Here is an 18564-nt window from a genome sequence, read left to right as displayed (position 1 = left end):
TGTTTGGCTCCTCTTGGCTTTGTGTTGTATATCATTACAGTGTTTCTTCAAGGCAGTTATCAGTTTCCTCATTCAAGTGGTTCTAACAGTCACCTAAAACTCATCCTATTAAAATTCATTATTTAAAAAAATAAAGGTGGAATCAGCAGGGTTGTGAAGTCCTACTTCAGTAATCAGGTGTAAGAATGCCCTCTCAAAATGGCAGGGTATTCAAAATCATTGTAGTTCGGCGTTTTTTGTCATATATTGCAAAAATAAAAGTTTGTGCTTTATTATTGTCATGGTTTCAGTCCATCCAGCAGCCAAGCCCCACTCAGCCACTCTCTCATTCCCCCAACCAGCAGCACCAGGGAGAGAATCGGAAGGGAGAAGGCAGAGAACTCACGAATTGAGGTAAAGGCAGTTCCACAGGGAAAGCAAAAGCCGTGCACACAAGCCAAGCAAGGGATGAATTCCCTGCTTCCCATGGGCAGGGGGGTGTTCAGCCATCCCCAGTGGAGCAGGGCCCCACCACACCTAGCGGTGACTTGGGAAGACAAATGCCATCACTGCAAACGTCCTCCCCTTCCTCCGGCTTCCACTGCCTTATATACTGAGCATGATGTTCCATGATGTGGAATGTCCGCTTGGTCAGTTTGGGTCACCTGTCCCTGCTCTGTCTCCTCCCACGCTCCCCCAGCCTCCCCACCAGCATGGCAGTACAAAAATGAGAAAAGGCCTTGGCTCTGTGTTAGCCCTGCTCAGCAATAACAAAAACATCTCTATGTTACCAACCCTGTGTTCAGCACAAACCCAAAACACAGCCCCACACCAGCCACTCTGAAGAAAATTAATGCTACTCCAGCCAAAACCAGCACAAATACATAATACAAATACAAAGCCTGGAAATTCCATTAAAAATTAAGATGTTATTCTGCTGTAAGAGACTTCTCTGATTTCAATATCTGACTTCGAAAAAACTTACATGTACCACGTAAAAGCTAGGATGAGCAAGACTGAGCTCCCCTCTCTGGCTCAACCTTTTGGTTCTTAGGAGACTTGGCTAATGACAAACCATTCAGTCTAATGGAATAGATGGGGATCAAAAGAATTTCTGTTTCCTACAAGTTCTGTAAATCTCTCTATGTTCTAATGTCAGATTTGTGAGTAACTAGGAATTGCCTCTGAAATTTATGAAGGGAAAAAGTTACTGTTTTTGTAAATATGTTCTATGCAAAAATCAAAACATATTAAATATGGGAGATTAAAAGCAAGTTTTCTATTTCTGGTCTTAGTTTATCTGTGCATTCTCTCTGTACAGTCTCAATGTTTTCAAGTATTAATAGGGTTTCTAGATGCTAAAAACATTTATAAATTTATAATCTTGCTCCCTACCCCCATTTTTCTTATAATGCTTGCATAGCATGTTTAATAATTTACATATCACTTAGATACCAGTGTTTGATAAAGTCCGTATGCCAAATTCAGCCTCCAATGATACATTCCTTTGTTTGCCTACTATAGTGCAAAATACAAAGTAAAATTTTGATTATATCTTTCTTAATGTTGTTTTTCAGTAATGTTCTGAGGCAAAGAAACTTGAACCATGGGGGAAAGCAGATCTGCTAAGAAGCCAGTTTGGGCTTTGTTAGGCAGTGAAGTAGATATATGAATATATTACATATGATTATCATAAAATTAGAGCCTGGAAATGGAGCAGTCATGCTGTTGCATTTTAGACAGTACATTTATAATAAGCTGTAATAAGGTAAACGCTTTGAATGGATCTAACAAGAAGCATTACTTGTGAGCACAAATGTATGTTCAGTTCATGCTTTTGAAGCTCAATTTAACACAGCAAACAAATTTCCTTATAGTGTTGACACAGTTGTTCTCAGTGGTGAATTTTGATTTATAGGGAAAAAGCTTTAAGGAAAAGGTTGTTTGGGATCTAAACAAAATAAAATACTATGATTCTTAATGGCTGTAATTTGAAAGCCGTGTGTTACGAGTAAAAGTGGGTTTAAAAGACTCACTTGCCATTACTTGATACTTTATATTCTAGTTTAAATTTCTCTTGTATCCTGACTTGTTTTGGCATCTTTCTGAAAGAGTATAAACCCACAGTTTCTAGGAACATTGCAGAAGCTAGATAAGAAATAATGAGAATTAGGTTTAGGGCCCAATCTTGCTGACACTAGTGTGGGCTAATTGATCTTCTGAAGCTGCTCAAAGGCAGATAACTTACAAGGATAAGAGCTGGTAGAGCTGGATCCCACATGGATAGCCATCAGATAGTGTCTGAACTTGTAAAAGTTGTTTTTCCTTCCATAAAAAGGTTGCTGGGAAGCTCCTGGTAGCCCAGCCCTATGGAATCTCCCTCTAACCCATCCCTGGTTATGTGACTGCAAGTGACAGAATCTCTTGTATGGTGTAAGAAGTACAGGTAAAACAAGATTAACCTAGTCTCCTACAATAACAAGAGCTTGGGTACAGAGGACAGATGAAAAACAGTAGTGTGAAAAAGTACCCTGTAAAATCTAGAGAAGCACAAGTATTGGTCTGGAAAGCCATCCTATTCAAGGTGAATTCCAGCATGTGAAAGACAGAAAATGTCAGAAAAACTCCTCATCCTATTCTGACACAATAATCTAAGTTCTCTTTTATTTATTTTGAGGTGTAGGAATAGTGTTGCTAAAGTGATTATAAAATAGTGATAGCATTGCTTTGTGTCTGTAAGACTTGTTTGGATTTCTATTGATAAATTATTAACAAGATCTCAGCTGCCCTGTGTCACAAGATTTCTTGGTAGCATGATTGTAAGTACCTGAGGAGTAATTAAGATTGGGTTTAGAGAACTTAATGGGGGGTAAATGCTTTCCCTGTGGTGTGGCCACAGACTATCTTTTTCTTCCTCATTTGCAAACTGAGAGTAATAAGCTTAAGAAATTAATAATTTATGAATGAGCTAAGTGGTGTTTTCTAACTATATTCTTTACTAGTAATGTATAAGTCTTACCTCCTGGATCTTTGTGTCTCGTTATGCAGCACTCCCTGTTTGGGGCAGGCTCCCTTTTGCAAAAGCAATCTGAGTGAACAAAGCACAAATGAGAGTTAAGACTGGCTTTCACAAGCTAGCTCATGGCAAATAGAGGTACAGTCCTCAAAATGTATCAGGCTGTGAGTGAAATATTTTCTCACAGAATAATTTCTGTATTATTATTTCAGGTTTTATTCACCAGGTTACACTCTATATCCTTGTTCTCTTCCCCCTCATACATTTGCTTACCTTTCTGATGGGGTGCCTTTTTCTTCAGAAACCTCCTATGAATTCCTTGTCCTTCACTGAATTTTTTTTTTTGGTTTGTTTATTTGGTTTTTGCATAACCTGCTGAACAGTTCTGCAGTTTGCTGCAGCATTTTACTACTATGCTTGCATCTGCCTGTTTTTCTTTGGAACTTAAACACTTTCAAGTTTCAGTACTGACTGCAGGGATTATTATTATTATTAGAACAATTATTTATGATGTGCCAAAAGCAAGGTGGCCATCCTTGGCCTCTGCAAAGTTTCCCCAGGTGCTTGCAGAACATTGTTTTTTACCTCTTCCTACAAATTAATGAGCTGAAGAGCAGGTGAAGCTCTGTTTGCACCAAACACAAATCCTCTCTGCAGTAAGGTCAAACTGGCAACTTGCTTTGAGAGCTCTGATGCTGCTCTCTTACTGCCTGGGTGTTTCTGCAGTTCCCCTGAGAGTTTCTTGCTCTTTCATCAGCATGCTGAGGGTCAGAATTATATGCGCTGCTTTTTCAATAAGATTTTATTTAGGAACTCATCACAGCAGAGCTGTGCCAAGTTCACAAATCCTCAAATGAGAATTCTTCAGTATCTCAGTTTTTACAGGAGGTATACAGATTTTTTCTCTTTAATCCAGAGACCTGTGATGATTACAGTGCAGGGGCAAGGGATATCAATCTAGAAAGACAATAATTTATTCCTTTGTTTCATTTATCTGTTCAAGATATGTATGGACACCCAAATCTCTACATCCCACCCTTGATGATGTTTAAAAAAACCCAGGATATTTTAAAGCATTACAGTTCTCTCAGGAGTTAGGTGAAGATGGCAATGTCTAGCAGGAAGGTCAGCTGCTCTTTGAGTGATGTAGATGCCTGAGTTATAATGCCCAAAAGTGTTCAAAGAGTTTATTGGTTTGCCATGGCAAATGACTTGACCACTGAGAAAAATGAAACATATAAAAGTAATTTTTTAAAAAAAAGAGTGATCATTGGGAAAAACATTCATGCAAACACATGTTTATTTCCGCATCTTGGTCTAAGCAGTTACCAGCTATCTGCTTTGTCTTAGGTGCCAGTGTGTGTTCCTCTGAGAGTCAAAAGCAAAGCCCAGGAAAACACTGGCTTCTTACAGATAGTTCAAACAGCGTTACAAGGTCAGGTGTACAGGAGACTTTCCAGGATACATTAAGAAAGCTATTTCCAGCTGGCACTGAAATTCATTAAACTTGTAATATCAATGATAAGAGGAAGGCTTTTTATTTCTGATGTTTCCATCTGTCACTTGCCAGGAAAACCCCAGGACTCCAACCCATTATATGTATCAGAAAACAGTGTCCATATTTTTAATTGCTACATGTAAGGATGAGAGATTCTTTGAGAAAATATTATGTGTTCAAAAGAAAGACTAAATCATGAACTGAGAGTGCTAGACACTGGATGTCAGAAGCAAACAAAAAACACCCACAATTTTAAAAAGCCTCGTTCTTGTAATTTGGAAACATGATTTTTCTTCTTTGTTTTTTTCTGTGATTCTACAGTTCTTGGTGTTAACATTGTGGTTTAATGAGGCATGAACAAAAATGCTAAAATTTATTACTTCTTAATATTCCTTTCCAGGAATGACAGCTCAAGACTGGAGCATTTCCATTTCCTGTGTACATAAGAAGCAGCATAGCTGCACTTAGAAGGCTTTATTAATGTTAAATAACCATCTCAACTGCATTGTGTTTACCCAAGCTGATAACCATTTGTTGGGTAATACATTCCTTAAAAAGGAAACACAATCACTATGTTTAGTTTAGCAAGAAATCTATGAAATAGTCCCTTGAATCATATAAAGAAATAGATATTAAGCTGCATTACAAAATCTGTTTGGGCTTGAGTAAAAATGCAAAGCAGATTAACTGATGAACATTTTCCAGCAGACAGTATTCACGTGGTTCAGTGTACATGATTTCTATTAACAGGCATTTAGTAACCATCTTGTAAATTTTTTATTCTTTGCGAAGTTCGTCTGTGGAAATCAAGAGGTACTTTATGTGAGTGGGGAAAAAAAGTTCTTCAAAAGCATCTGAACAACAGTCCAAGAGTTAGGAAGAAGCACTGAATGAACAGCTTGGGATCTGTGTTAGGTGGTGGACTATGCCCTATAGGTGCTGGGGGCTCTAATAACTTCGTGTCTACTGACTGTCTCAGATGTTCTCACTCAAATCATTCTAATTTCTTATATTCATAACCTCACTGGTAATTACATGTAAGAGTGCTTTCAAAGGATCCCTGTTTCTCACACCTCATTTCCTCTCAATTGCCTTGGTTTGACATGAATGTCCTTGGACTTCATCACCTTTAAGTGTTTGGTCTTTAAAAAGATCTTGCTTTGAGTTTGACATGTCTTTCTATCTTCAGAAGTTGTTTTTATTTTGTTACTGCTGCTTCTTTATTTTTTCTGTCTCTGTCCTATTTCTTCAGGAAGTCTTGACCCCTCTTTGTTTCCTCAAATTCCCATGTAATTTTTCTTTCAGTTCCCTGACTGTTGTGATTGCATCTCCCTGATCTTCAGATGTTGCCCTAATGCTGTGGAGTCATAGTACTAGTGGACAGCTCCCTGTTGTCTTGGACATTCCACACCACTGGAGAAGTTTGGAAATAAAGTCTATTGTACTTTGCAGTCACAGCTTTGGAGACTAATGCAGAAATTAGAATTTGAGATGTGGTGTTTTGCCATAGAGGTTTTATTTACTAGAACTGTCATTTGTGGCTGAATGTATCCCAATACCCTCAGGAGAGGGAGCTCACACATGTAATGGCTTTGGACAGTTCCTACAAAAATGTGATTTATTTTTGCAGGGTGACCTCCTAAGGGAGGTGTGGGACTCCAGATCTGCAGTAAGAGACTAGGAAGGAACCAAAATGTTTCTCCTTCATGGCGCCACACAGCTGATCATTTATTTTGGGATGTGCCTCTTTCACTTGTTTGTTCGCTTTGGTTGTGGGAATGTATCCTAATGGAGTAAATAGAGTTATGATATCAGCAAGAGCAAGAATTACTTTCTGGGCCTTATGTAGCAGCTCTAAACTTTTCTCGCCTCCAGGCATTGGAATTTGTGTTTAAAAAAAGAAAACAAATAGTTTGTGTATTTGAGTGTATCAAAAGGAAATGCCTTCATTGCTCATGCTAGCTATAAAAAGGCAGATTCTTCTTAGAAAATAGAAACCCATTGAATTTAGAATCCATCTTGCCTTTATTTTACGGTTCCTTTTACTTTTTAATTCTGTATTTGAAAATAAAGATGTTTTTAATTTTGTAAGATTTCAACAGCTGCTTTTGCTCATTTTTCTGTCATGGAAGTGCAGGTTTTCTGCATCTACTATTATGATCTTTCTTCTGGGACCTTAAAAATTGGCTGATTGACTAGGGGTGTGGAGTAAAAATAGAAATGGGTAGATTGAAGAATGTTTTTCAATCTGTGTTTGGTAATAGGGGGGAAAGTGCAGCAAAAAGGCATTTAAAGAGAGAAAGAATTTTAAATTGAATGTTTTAAGATTTTTCTTAAAAACATCACTTTCTTTAAAGGGGATTATTTACTAAACTGAAGTAATTTCAATCGCTTTGAAAAAATCCATGCATATGGAAACATAAGACTTCTTTCAGCCAAGTCTCCATTTATCTAAAGGCTTATCTCCTTTTATCTTTCTAAAGAACTTGAAAATGGGGAAAGTAGATGCATTTGTAAAGTTTAAGCCTGTCCGTTGTAGACATGCTTTCTGAAATACTAACTTAATTACCTTAACATCTAAATTTGTATTATTAGTGCCTCTTATGTAGAGTAGGAGCTTGCCCGGGAATTTCATTCTCCTTTGGGTTTGAGGGTGAATGAAACTAATGTTTGAGCAGAATGATGGACCAGTCTGACAGTCAGGTGCCCTGTGGAGAGACACAGAAAAACAGGGGCTGCTTTTGGTAATCAGCAGAGATAGTAAAGGCATCTTCACAAGATTGGAGCTAACTACATTCAATTTAAATGGTTTCTTCTCTTTCTCAGCTGGATATATCAGGTTTTTGTCCACATTTTGCTCTGATTTAATATAAACTGTGACTGCATGTTGCTCATCTCAAAATGACTCTGTTATTCAGCCAGGCAAGAAAATTTGAAATTGGTTAGATATTTTAAATTTGTAAGATATATTTTTCCTTTCTTTCAGAACATAGGGGATAGAAGAAACCTGGAAAATGAGAGATTTCCTAAGATTTAACTATCTTTATTTTTGGAAAAAGAAATAAGCTTATGCCACTGAAGTTCTTCTGAGTGAATGGCCCAGATGATGAGGGTGGGGGAAGCCTTTCTCAGCAGGGAGGGGACTATATAATAATGTAATCTGACATTTTTAAGCAGCGGTCTTGTATTACATCAGTCTGATTTGATAATGAACTACTGCTGAAATGGGGATGCAGTTCAAGCCGATTTTTTTTCAATCACACCTTGCAGACCAGTGGTAATGTAGTGAATCAGCTTCCAAAAGGATGCTCTGTGTTTTTGGAAATTATTTCTGTCGGGCGAATAGGCTGGTTCCTGATAATTAGATCAAGTACAGACAGGAGCACTGAACATTGCTGCTGCTGAACAATTTCATTCCTCTTGAAAAGAAGTAAGTCTACAGGTTAGTGTTTGTCCTTGCCCAGGACACAGTTGTTGCCCAGACCTGTGATACTGGTGCTACTGTTCTGATGCACACCACCTCTGACAGCCCTGTGTCCAAGACTTGATCCTTTGGGATTCTAATTCTGACTGGCCATCTGAAAATAGGCTAAGAAATAAATGTTTAATTAAGGCAGGCTCCATGGAGTCCTTAGTGTGGTGGGAGTTTCCATCTTGAAATCGCTGAATGCTGGTTCAAGGCCCTTTATCAACACTATGGCAGGAGCACTGGCACTGTACCAGCACTGGGGATAAGCACTTTGGCTGAGAACTGCCAGCATTCCTAACTGACCTTCTGTGAACCACTAGAAGCTAGAAGAAGTACTTCTCAGGAAGAGAAGTGATGGTGCATTTTTTGAATACTGCTATGGACTGTAATATTTAAAGGGAAGAAGGAGGGATGGACACACTGCAAAGGGAGAATCGAGAAGACACTGTGCTGAGGAGATCAGAATTAATTCCCAGAGGGAAGGAATTTCTAGACAGTTAAATTTGATGGTTTCCCTGTCCCACTTTGAATCTGAAATACCAGAAAGTAGCATGTGCGTGTTAGGTAGAAATAAGGCATGAAGTATGGATACTAGAATCACTGCGGCCTTGTTCAGTTCTTTGTATAAATAATAGCCATTCAGAAGTCCACTAAAATGCAATAGTGGAAGAGTGTTTTTAATACTGAAAGTGTGTTTTTCTCAGAATACTTGTAGTTTTAAACAAATGCCCAGCTAAAAGGTTCTTTTATATTAGAATAAGTACCTTTGTAAGACTAAGGTTACTTGACAAACTGTAGGGAAGAGTAGGTGCTGTATTTCTTCCTTTGTAATTACTACAACTTGCAATTGTTAAAGGCTGTGATCACCAGTTTTTTAATGGGAAAATTTATTTAAGTCAGTGCTTTGGCAGGTGTTCATATTTTGTGGAAAGATCCATCTTCCAGATTGCTAATGAATGGCCAAGCAAGTCTCTTGATAGTTAATAATATTGCTTAATTGTTGCAGTCAGATAAAGCTGCCACCTAATTTATTGCTATTCTGAGCATCTGAACACTAGAAGAATGATAAGCCTTGAGAAAACTTTATGAGGTAGGTGGTTAGTTGAAGTCATTACCTGCAATTTTATACATTTCCTTCTCTATCAGGTGATCTTTCTGATGTTTGCCTGCTTTGGCAGAAAATTGGACATGTGGCCATACCCCCTGCTGCTCCCACTTCCACTAGGCAGCTGTTTTCAAACTAATATACCTTCCCAAGGCACTGCACAACCAGGAGTTTCTTCCTGGGTTTATGTATCCATAGTATGCTGGAAAAGGATGTTGTGTTTTCCTGCATACACCTAATGAAACATAATGCATCCATAAACATTTCAGTCAAATCTCTGGACTGCATGTGACTTCTCAGAGTGGATGGGAGAAGTGCAGTGCAGTGCTGTGCAGAGCATTCTGCAATGGAAAAGACTGCTAATCTGAGTATCTAATCAACAAAAGACACAAACTTCACTTAAGGAGTAAATGATTTGAGGAAAAAGCTCTTTGTAGTTGCTGGAAGGGATAAAGAATAGTGTGTGATGCAGAAACCTGACTCAATCTCTTGTCAGTCCTGCAGCAGGACAGGACTCAATTGCAAGCGAGTTTTACAAAATTTTCTTGAAGTTCCATGTTCACTTGACAAGTAGAATTCTAGTGCTGCTTATCCAGGAGCGAACACATGTGTTCACATTGAATACCAAAAATGTTAGGATTCTGCTTATCAAATCTTGTACTGTGAAGTATAATAGGACTCAATCCATGCCCAGGACCACTTCCTTAATTAATTGTCTTTATCTGGGAGTTAATGGAAAAGGGTTTCATGGGTTTTTCCACTGTATGTGCTATTAAGCTGTCTGGGGACAGTTATGGCCTTTTTAAAACCTGCATCTCTCTGACAGTAGTAAATTCCTGTGTCACTGCTCAGGATCAAGTAGACAACAGAGGTGAAAAATTATGCTAATGAATTGCAATAACCACCTCCTGTTTACGAGAGCGCTTATACATAAGATCCTGAATCCAAAGTGTTACATTACCTTGTACAGCTTCTTATTGGTAAACTATAGCAACTAAATGCAGCTAGCAGTTAAATACAGCTTTATACTGCTGAAGAGGCTCTTTGGAACAAAGTGAAGTATATGGGTAAAATTGTTAAAGCATTGGATAAGGTTCTCAGGTTACCATGGCTACATGAAAATTTTGCATTGTATCGTAGATTAGGATGCATAGGATGAAGTAGCCAAAACAACTACAAAGTCCAATGCATATAAACTACATTTCCAAACCACATAGCATTGCCAAATAGAAAGACAACTCAGGATATTGGCTGCTGGCAAATCTATGAATTAATAAAGAGAGGCCTGAAGGATATTTAGAATATATGTCATTTGTAAGTCTGCATTATTTTGAAGTTACAATCTTAATTTTTAAAGACATATAAAGAGAAAAAAGAATGAAAGAAAATACCTCAGTCATGTAAAGAGTGGAATGATTTTTTGTAAGCTTTGTCCAGTATTGAAATCTGACATTTTGCTGTGAGACCTTCAACAAAGAAGGTTGATGAAACATGGATGATACATTTCGTGCACTTAGGCTGGCAGTAGCACTTAAACTGGAAGCAGTTTATTCCCATGGAAACCTATTTGCATTTGGGCCAGAAGTGACTTTTTCCCCCCTCTGTTAGCACTGCTGATGTTTTAACGTAATATAATTGCTGAATATTGACAGCAAATTTGAAAAGTATTTTTAAAATGTTGAGTAGCTGACCATATGGAAAATGGAGATGGATTATGTGCAATTTTTTTTGTGTAGGATGAAGGCATGTTGCTGAAAAATGCAAGGCAGCTTTTGATCTTCTATTATATGCCTGAAAGAAAAAATTGTGAATTTAAAAATCTGTTTATCCTAAACAATTTTTTTTTAAACAGGTGACAAAAGAACTCAAACAGTATGACAACAAAATTATAGAGTGCAAGTTTGAGAACAACAGCTGGGTCTTCATGAGACAGAGGATAGACAAAAGCTTTCCAAATGCCTACAGCACTGCCATGGGTGAGTAGAACAATTTGCTTCAGAAGTTTCTTAGGTTAAAGTTTTAATGTTTTACCTCTGTTCTAAGTAGGAAAGGCACACTGTGTTCTCATTTCTGGTCTGAGTCCTGACTCCCCTAATTATAGTAATGCCTCATCTTGCAAATGCTTATGTCATCACTAGTTTTTAGATAGCATTAATCCTCTGGCTGCAGGATTATTTGATAAAGTCAGTCTAACCAACACTCTGATGCAGAATTTAACAAGTAACACAGAATCAAGTGCCTAAGTCTTTGCAGACTGCAAACACTTGTGCAAAGATGACTTTTAATAGCAGGGCATGCCTTTCAAATCAGAGCCAAGGAAGTTTTTATTTACACTAACATTGCTTCAGCTGACATCAGTGCCTAGCATTGTGTTGGCTTGCTGGGTTGTAATGCAAACTGGCACATTATGAGTGGAATTAGTTAAATAAAAAATCCATTAAAATGCCAAAACCATTATTTGGCAGATGGACTAGAAAATTAATAGGAGAAAAATGTCATCCTGAATTTCAACAATAGTTACACAAACAATGAAGCAGGGAAACTAATGAAAGGTGGGGGTATGTTCATGCAAACTTGTGAGACTTTTATGTTCCTCTACCAAAAAATATTTTGCCAAATATTGTAAATTAAAGGATGATATTTACTTTCAGATGAAGTGTAAGAGTTTGTGTAGACATGTGTGCAAAGCTGAGTAGCAATAAACATATCGATACAGGCTTTTGTTAAGTGCCAAAATGAAGTTTAATAACATTTAAGACCATGCTAATTGCTAGGGCTGATGTAGGATTTTCTCTAGATCCTTGTTGTATTTCTGCCTGAGCAGTGAGTAGATTTTCTTGAAGAAATATAATGTAGTCATTTTGCCAGGAGATGATAAATCTGTTAGTACTTCAGGGAACCAGCACAGAATGTAGCTGGAATACTTGCTGAGCAGGCCTGTCAGGAGAGAGGAATGGACCACAAAAGTCATACAAGTGTAATGACATCTCTTTGTGACCATGACCTGAATTTTTATATTTTTATTCTCTGGTTCACCTTAGTGTTTCAATAGTTAGGTTCCCCTGGAGAATTCTCTTATTTTTTTTTTTATTCCTGACCTTTTTTTCTCCCAAGACACAGTGAATTTCCTAAAAATTAAAATAAGATTAAATGCTACAGGAAGAATTTTAAAGATATGCTTCAAATTTTCTATAGGAATTTTCAGAACAGAAAGTTTTCTTTTGGCTTTGAGTTTTCACTTTTGATCATTTTTCAAAATCTCCAAAAGTTATACTTCTGTCATTTGAGACTTCTTTCTCTAGATCCTCTCTTCTCTATTAGCTTTCTCTTGAAAAATGCTATTTATTTTTCCCCATGGTTGAAATAGCAACAAAATAAGCATCTGTCTGAAACTTGCTTTTGGACTTTGTTACCTTTCAAATTGAAACAGGAGGTCTTTTTGAGTGACTAAGCTAAGGTAGTGTTCAGAAGTCGATAAGGACTTATCCAATTACCATGTGACTCAAATTCTGTTCCTAAATTACTAGTAATCATAATTCTTCCCAGTCAAATACCATGCAACTCTTAAACCACCTTTTAACCAAAAATAGTGAGATAATTAATAATAATGATAGAAAAGTGCTCTATTAATTGTAAACAAATCCTTTGGTTCTGGTATTCTGTGGGAAAAGAATGGAAGGCTTTTGAAAATCACTGTTACTTGTAACAATGCTACATTGCAAGTACATTTTACGGAGTCTAACATTTAGTACTCTAGGGGGTCAATAGACTGTTTTGCATGGAAATTGCATCCTTACTGTGGCCAGCCCTTACATGCTATCAATTATCCTCTAATATTTGTGCTTTCTTCCAAGATGGTTGTAGGATTCACACTTAATTTCATGCTCCTTTTTTCCTCCTCTAAGTCTCTCAGGAGGATTAATTAGGGGAATGCAAAGTTACATAGGAAAGCATTAAAAATACTTCATTTGTTTATGGTGAAGTAAGCGTATTTATTTGTTCCATAAGATCCCATGGGCCATGATTTGCAAACTGTGGTTTGGGGAGTTGTGTTAAGTACCCCAGCAGTGCCTGTGCATGTGTGCCTTGGCCACCATGTGGCACCATGGCTTCCCCTCCATCATATGGTCTGGTGTTCTAGACATGCCATTTGCTTGGTGCCAAGTCTTTTTGCCCCATGAAGATATAAGGGTTAAAAAAAAAAAAAATTTGCAGGTTTAGGGTGTTTATAGTACTTACTGTTGAAAGAAATAAGTTACCACAATTCAGATATTTTCAATATCAGAAGCCAGCCTTGTTTCCATCTACTTGGATTTGATGTGTGTTTCAGAGCCACGTCTCACAAGGCCTTTCTTGATGTTCCTTGCCTGAATAGGATGTCAGCTCTTGGTGGTTTTATAGTTGCTTCAGGGATCCTTACACACACGTGCCTTTAGTTTGTTTTAGAAAGAGACTCCCATGAGAGTATAGGCCCATGGTATTGCTTTGCTCCCTGGGGGGCAGAGCAGAGTTTCGTGGCTCTAGACACAACCACCTTGTCAAAGCGTCTGTCTAAGGCTTAATTCTCGAGCCAGAGTATGTTGTTATTTTGCTAAGAGGGGGTGAAGTTATTGAAGTGCTGGCTAGAACAAATCAGTTTAGTGACATGACAGTGTGTTCTTTGTTCCCAGCTGTCTGCAACAGCATCCAGAATCCAGTGACGAAGGAGATGCTGTTTGAGTTCATTGACAGATGTGCAGCAGCTTCCCAAGGACAGACACGAAAGCACCACCTTGATCCTGACACTGAACTCATGCCACCCCCGCCGCCCAAAAGGCCTCGTACCATAACATAGGGCCTTGGTCTCAGAGGATCCCGTGTGTGTACAGTTCTGCAGAAGGTGACATGCAAGTGTGAAGGCTGGGAAAAGAGATATCTGAATTGCTCTAAATACTTGTGTGTGTTTTTTGAGTTTGGTTTTAGTTTTGTTTTGTTTTTCTGAATTCCACATGCAAATGGAGATTGTTTTGTAACTGATAAATTCAACCTTACCTTATGGTATTTGAAGATTAAATTTCCAAAGGTTTAGACAAGAACCAAGTACAATGAAGTCAGTGGAAAGCTGCCTTGTTTATATATGGATCTCTTTTCACCTTTAATTTATAATGTCAGCAGTCTGGAACTGAGGAAATACTGGGATGCCGTACTTTTTAGGAGCTGTGTTTAAAAAAAGCAAAAGTGTTTTTTTTACTGTTGTTATTAAACTGGCTGTGGTTTGTCACTCATAGTGTAACAGATCATAGTTTCCCTGCATTTCTGAGATTTGTGTTTAACAGCAAACAGCAATGTTGTTTGTTTTCTCTGTTGATTAAAAACTAAGATGTCTTAGATTACTCTAATTTTGAAATTAGCTGAATTTTTGTTGAAATAATAAAAAAGCAAATTCTTCTTGTAAATAACATCCTTCTGAAACAAGGGAATGTGCTGGATGTTTGCTTTTTCCCCATGTTTGAACCTAATGCCAAATGTATAGTGGGATGATTTTAGCTTTGCTTTTTATCTGTAGATCATAAATGTACCAAATCCTTAGTATTAAGGTCTCTGTTAAAGAGACTGTTTCTAGTACAGGGCTTAGTTCTCCACAGTGATACCATTGTAAATACTACTAAAAAGTACACATCACTGTGATATGCAAGAGTAATGAGCAGTGCTGATAATGAAGTTTTGCATCCATGCCCAAAATGGCAAAAGAAATGCCAGGCAACTCCTGTGTAAAGGAGAAGGTAGTTTCAGTAGAAGAGAGCCACATCAGACAGAAAGTCTCCTGATTTACATAACTGCAGGGCAAAAGTAAGTTATTTTGAGGTGGTGGATGAGTGTCCCAGGGAACAGGACACTCATTTTAAAAGATGGGGCTGGCTGTCCTGTGACACTGTGCTCATCCTCTGGCTGACTTTCTTTCTTACCAAATGAAGAAGCACATGAATGCCCTAATGGTTTTTGTTGCAGCAGACTGGCAGATGTTCATAATATTAGTTTTGAGAAGCTGCCGTCTGGCTGTCTAAGGGAGGAGCTGTTCTGAGCTGGGATTAATTGGAAACCAAATGCAGATTTTAAAGTTTACTGTCCATTTATCAAGCAGGGATTGAATTGGATCTTTCTGTCATTTACTTAGTGTGTGAGTCATCCATCCATTCACTACTCTCATTAGTGAAGGTCATTAATTTGTTATAACTAAAATGTATTTTTGTTTAAATGAGTTTTCATGTTTGTTTGTAAACAAAATGTACTCCTCTATGTTTTTTTTTCTATATGAAAACTTGATGACTTTGCTTTTTGGTGGCTTCTCTGGTTATTTCAACCTGTTGTATAAATGCACACGGCATCATTTGGATGGCGTTCCTAGTTTCTCTTTCTGGGATATTCCGCATGTGTTTTAGAGAACTGAAGGAGTTACATATGTTACTTTTTATACTATGGTAAAACTTGAGGGGAAAAGATGCTTTCATCAAAGTTCTTTTTTTTAACTGTACATAGTTTCTGTGCATTATCTATTGAAAAAATTTAATATCACCTATGCAAGGTTGCAAAATGATCTCTTAAAAAGAGCCTTATTAATTTGATGTGAAAACCTATGCATCCTCTGTGCATCTTGCATTGAAACACAGTTAATTACTTTTTTGCTCAGTATGAATAATTTCCCCCAGATTATACTTGTCAGTGAGATTGTCATAACATACACTTTGTCACTGCTCTCCACGGTTCATGGTAATTACAGTGTGTATGATGATTACAGCCTTCTCCATGAGGTTAGGACATTTATTTTTTTTAAAATGTGTCCAGGTTATTTCTGTCTTTCTCCTTCCCAGTTCTCGCATCTTGTATTTCTGCAAGACCTGGCTTCTGATTTACCTTTTACTTCAGAGCTGCAGCACTGCAAGCTGTCTTCCATGTGCATTCCACTAAGTCCATGTATGTGTTTTGGCCCTTCTATTTTGACAAGTGTCTTTTTCCCACTCTTGGTTTGAAATGGATATTTTGAAAGAATAATGATTCTGAGAAGGTACAGAGCTCCATGTTCACATTTGATGGTCAAACTTGTCTTGCACTGTGACCTGTAGCTTTTCAGAGGGCTCAACCACCTTTGCTCTTCTGTAAGGGGAGGCTCCTGGGGAAGGTTTAAATGAAGGTGATGAAAACAAATGGACTTTCACTTGGACCAGATGGGTTTAATGCCATGAGAAATGCGAGCCTCCTTTCTTTGCTACTAGATATTCAAGAGATTGAAGCTAAAAAGCAAAGAAGAGTCCGTGCCAGGAAAACAATGATGAAGATGAAAAACAATACCCTAACTTGTCTACTCTTTGGTGTACAGCATGATTTCATCCACTGTTTTGTCATTTGTTAAATATATAATTAAAATTTGGGTTCTGTGGAATTTCCAGAAAATGAAAGTACATTCCTCTAAAAACCATGTATTAAGTATTTTAATAAAGTCAATGGTTTAAAATACTTTCCCTAAAGATGTATCTGCTTTTGGTGCCTTTCCAGTGGTACTGTGGTACCAGTGCAAAGTACAAGGATACCTCCATGTTACTGTTATTCTGTCCTCCAAGAAAACGATCCACATTTTTCAGTGGCTCTTTTCTGAGGTAGGAGCCCCCCAGCCCAGCTGTGGCCATGATCCATTGTGCCCTTTTTAAATGCAATTTGATCTTGCTGCAGGGACAACCAAAAGGAAAACAACTGATGACTGAAGTACATATTCTATAACAGGCTAATGTTATGTAGCTTATCAGTTCACTGTTAAGTGTAGCTGCATGAAAAGTTGTGCAAGAGGTCTGCAGCAGTCTTCCCTGACAATTTAGCATTCAGCATGACCCTACAGCTGGTAGCCCACCTACTTGGATCAGCTCCTGGACTTGTATTGTAATAAGGCAGTTTCCTTTTTCAAGTTGCAGCTGTCTAGGTGGCATTTTTCAGGAACTAAGAAGCCTATCTTTATAATTTCTTTCTAAATTAAAAGCCTGCCTCCACTGCTGTTATGTTGTTGATACATGTATAATTCTTGTGGCACTTCTCTCAACCATTTCTGACTTTGCAGTGCTTCAGTGCAAATGCCAAACCTGATCTGACATCTGAGCACACCAGGAGAGGTATGGTTGCTTCTCTATCCCCTGCTCAGTCCTCTGCTCTGTATGCATTAAGGAAGGGGATTGATGTGCCTGGGCCAGCACATCACACTGTGTAGTTTGTGTTGGCTTGGTTGTTCACTGGAGCAGTCCTTCAGGATCCCAGCTCCTCTGCATGGCAGTTCTTCACTTCTGTGCCTAAGAGGTGTGACTTTATATTTGCATAATGTGTAAGGCATAATTGTCTCTTACAATCTCAGACTATTCTCAAAGATAATGGCACAGCAAGGTAATTTCCTAGGATTCATCTATACTCAGCAGAGAGAGAATAGGAGCTGAAATCAGATTTGTTCCTCTTGCATCTCTCATGCAGATTTTTTTCTCTTCAGTGCTTTCTCTCAATTCTTTCTCAGTCGGTATGGTATGTCACATTTTATGTTACTCCCCTGTGCTATTTGGATTTTGTGAGCAAAGTGTTAAATATTTTTATTTCATAGCATTGAAACTCTTGCAATGTCAGTTAAATTTATAAGGTCATTAAAAATATCCAATTAGTTGGTCAAGAGCTATTTCTTTTCAATAGATTATATTGCTTTCCTTTAGTCTTCTGTCATGGTTTAACCCCAGCCAGCAGCCAAACCCCACAAGCTGCTTCTAAATCCAAGCAGTCCTGCTAACTTGAATGAACTTGAAGTAACATTTGGCTGAAATGCTTTAAATAGCCAGACCACTTCTGTCCTGTACTGCAGCATGAGGTTTGCTCTCACTTTGCCTGGGGGCTGCTGCAGTTTTCAAGGCTTCCAAACCCTGCAGGGGTTAGATTTCACCTGTGCCCCTTTTTTTTCAGTGTCAAGTTTCTACGCTCTATGCTTCTGGCATAGCTCCCCAAGCTTGGGTTCATCCTTACATCTACCTACCTGCTTTTCCAGTTGTCCCATGGTCAGGTATGAGACAGAGAAAACTGTGCCCTGTGACTGATCCCCCACTCATGTTCTTTGAGGGCAGTGCTCCTCCCTGAGCCTGTATGTTCATCCCTGTATGACCCCAGCCTTGAGGATCGATGTACTGTCGATCGATGGGCTGTACTGTCCCTGCCAGTCACGCTTGTGCAGGGAAATTGGAGTAGCATCTACCAGCTGTGACAGTATCCATTGTATGAGCAAGGAGCCCTTTTCCCCTTCCCTCCCTCATGACTCCATCTCCATATTTCATGTGCAAACAAAGGTAAGACATACTCTTTACACTGACACCTGGATAAATTAGTTAATGTTTGCAGTGGGAGTATGGGTTGGTGCTCTTTCTGCTTCCCTGGTGAGTCTGCTGAGCTTCTGCAGAGATCTGTAGGGCTGAGGTTGGAGGTCGATGGAGACATTTACCAAACAGTTT

At 38.4% G+C, this 18564-nt stretch overlaps 1 protein-coding gene across 2 annotated transcripts in view; it reads left to right on the top strand.

Moving 5' to 3' along the window:
* Window positions 1–16550, top strand: part of RNGTT (RNA guanylyltransferase and 5'-phosphatase) — a 171021-nt gene extending 154471 nt beyond the window's left edge. For both annotated transcript variants that reach the window (XM_062489870.1, XM_062489868.1), the window contains 2 exons: window positions 10920–11043; window positions 13738–16550. In XM_062489870.1, coding sequence (XP_062345854.1) covers window positions 10920–11043; window positions 13738–13901 — 288 coding nt within the window. In that variant the 3' untranslated portion in view covers window positions 13902–16550. The remainder of the gene's footprint in view (window positions 1–10919; window positions 11044–13737) is intronic.
* Window positions 16551–18564: the final 2014 nt, after the last annotated feature.

This window comes from Cinclus cinclus, chromosome 3, assembly GCF_963662255.1.
Source record: "Cinclus cinclus chromosome 3, bCinCin1.1, whole genome shotgun sequence".
Lineage (NCBI taxonomy): Eukaryota > Metazoa > Chordata > Aves > Passeriformes > Cinclidae > Cinclus > Cinclus cinclus.
This window is presented reverse-complemented; position numbering and strand designations above follow the sequence as displayed.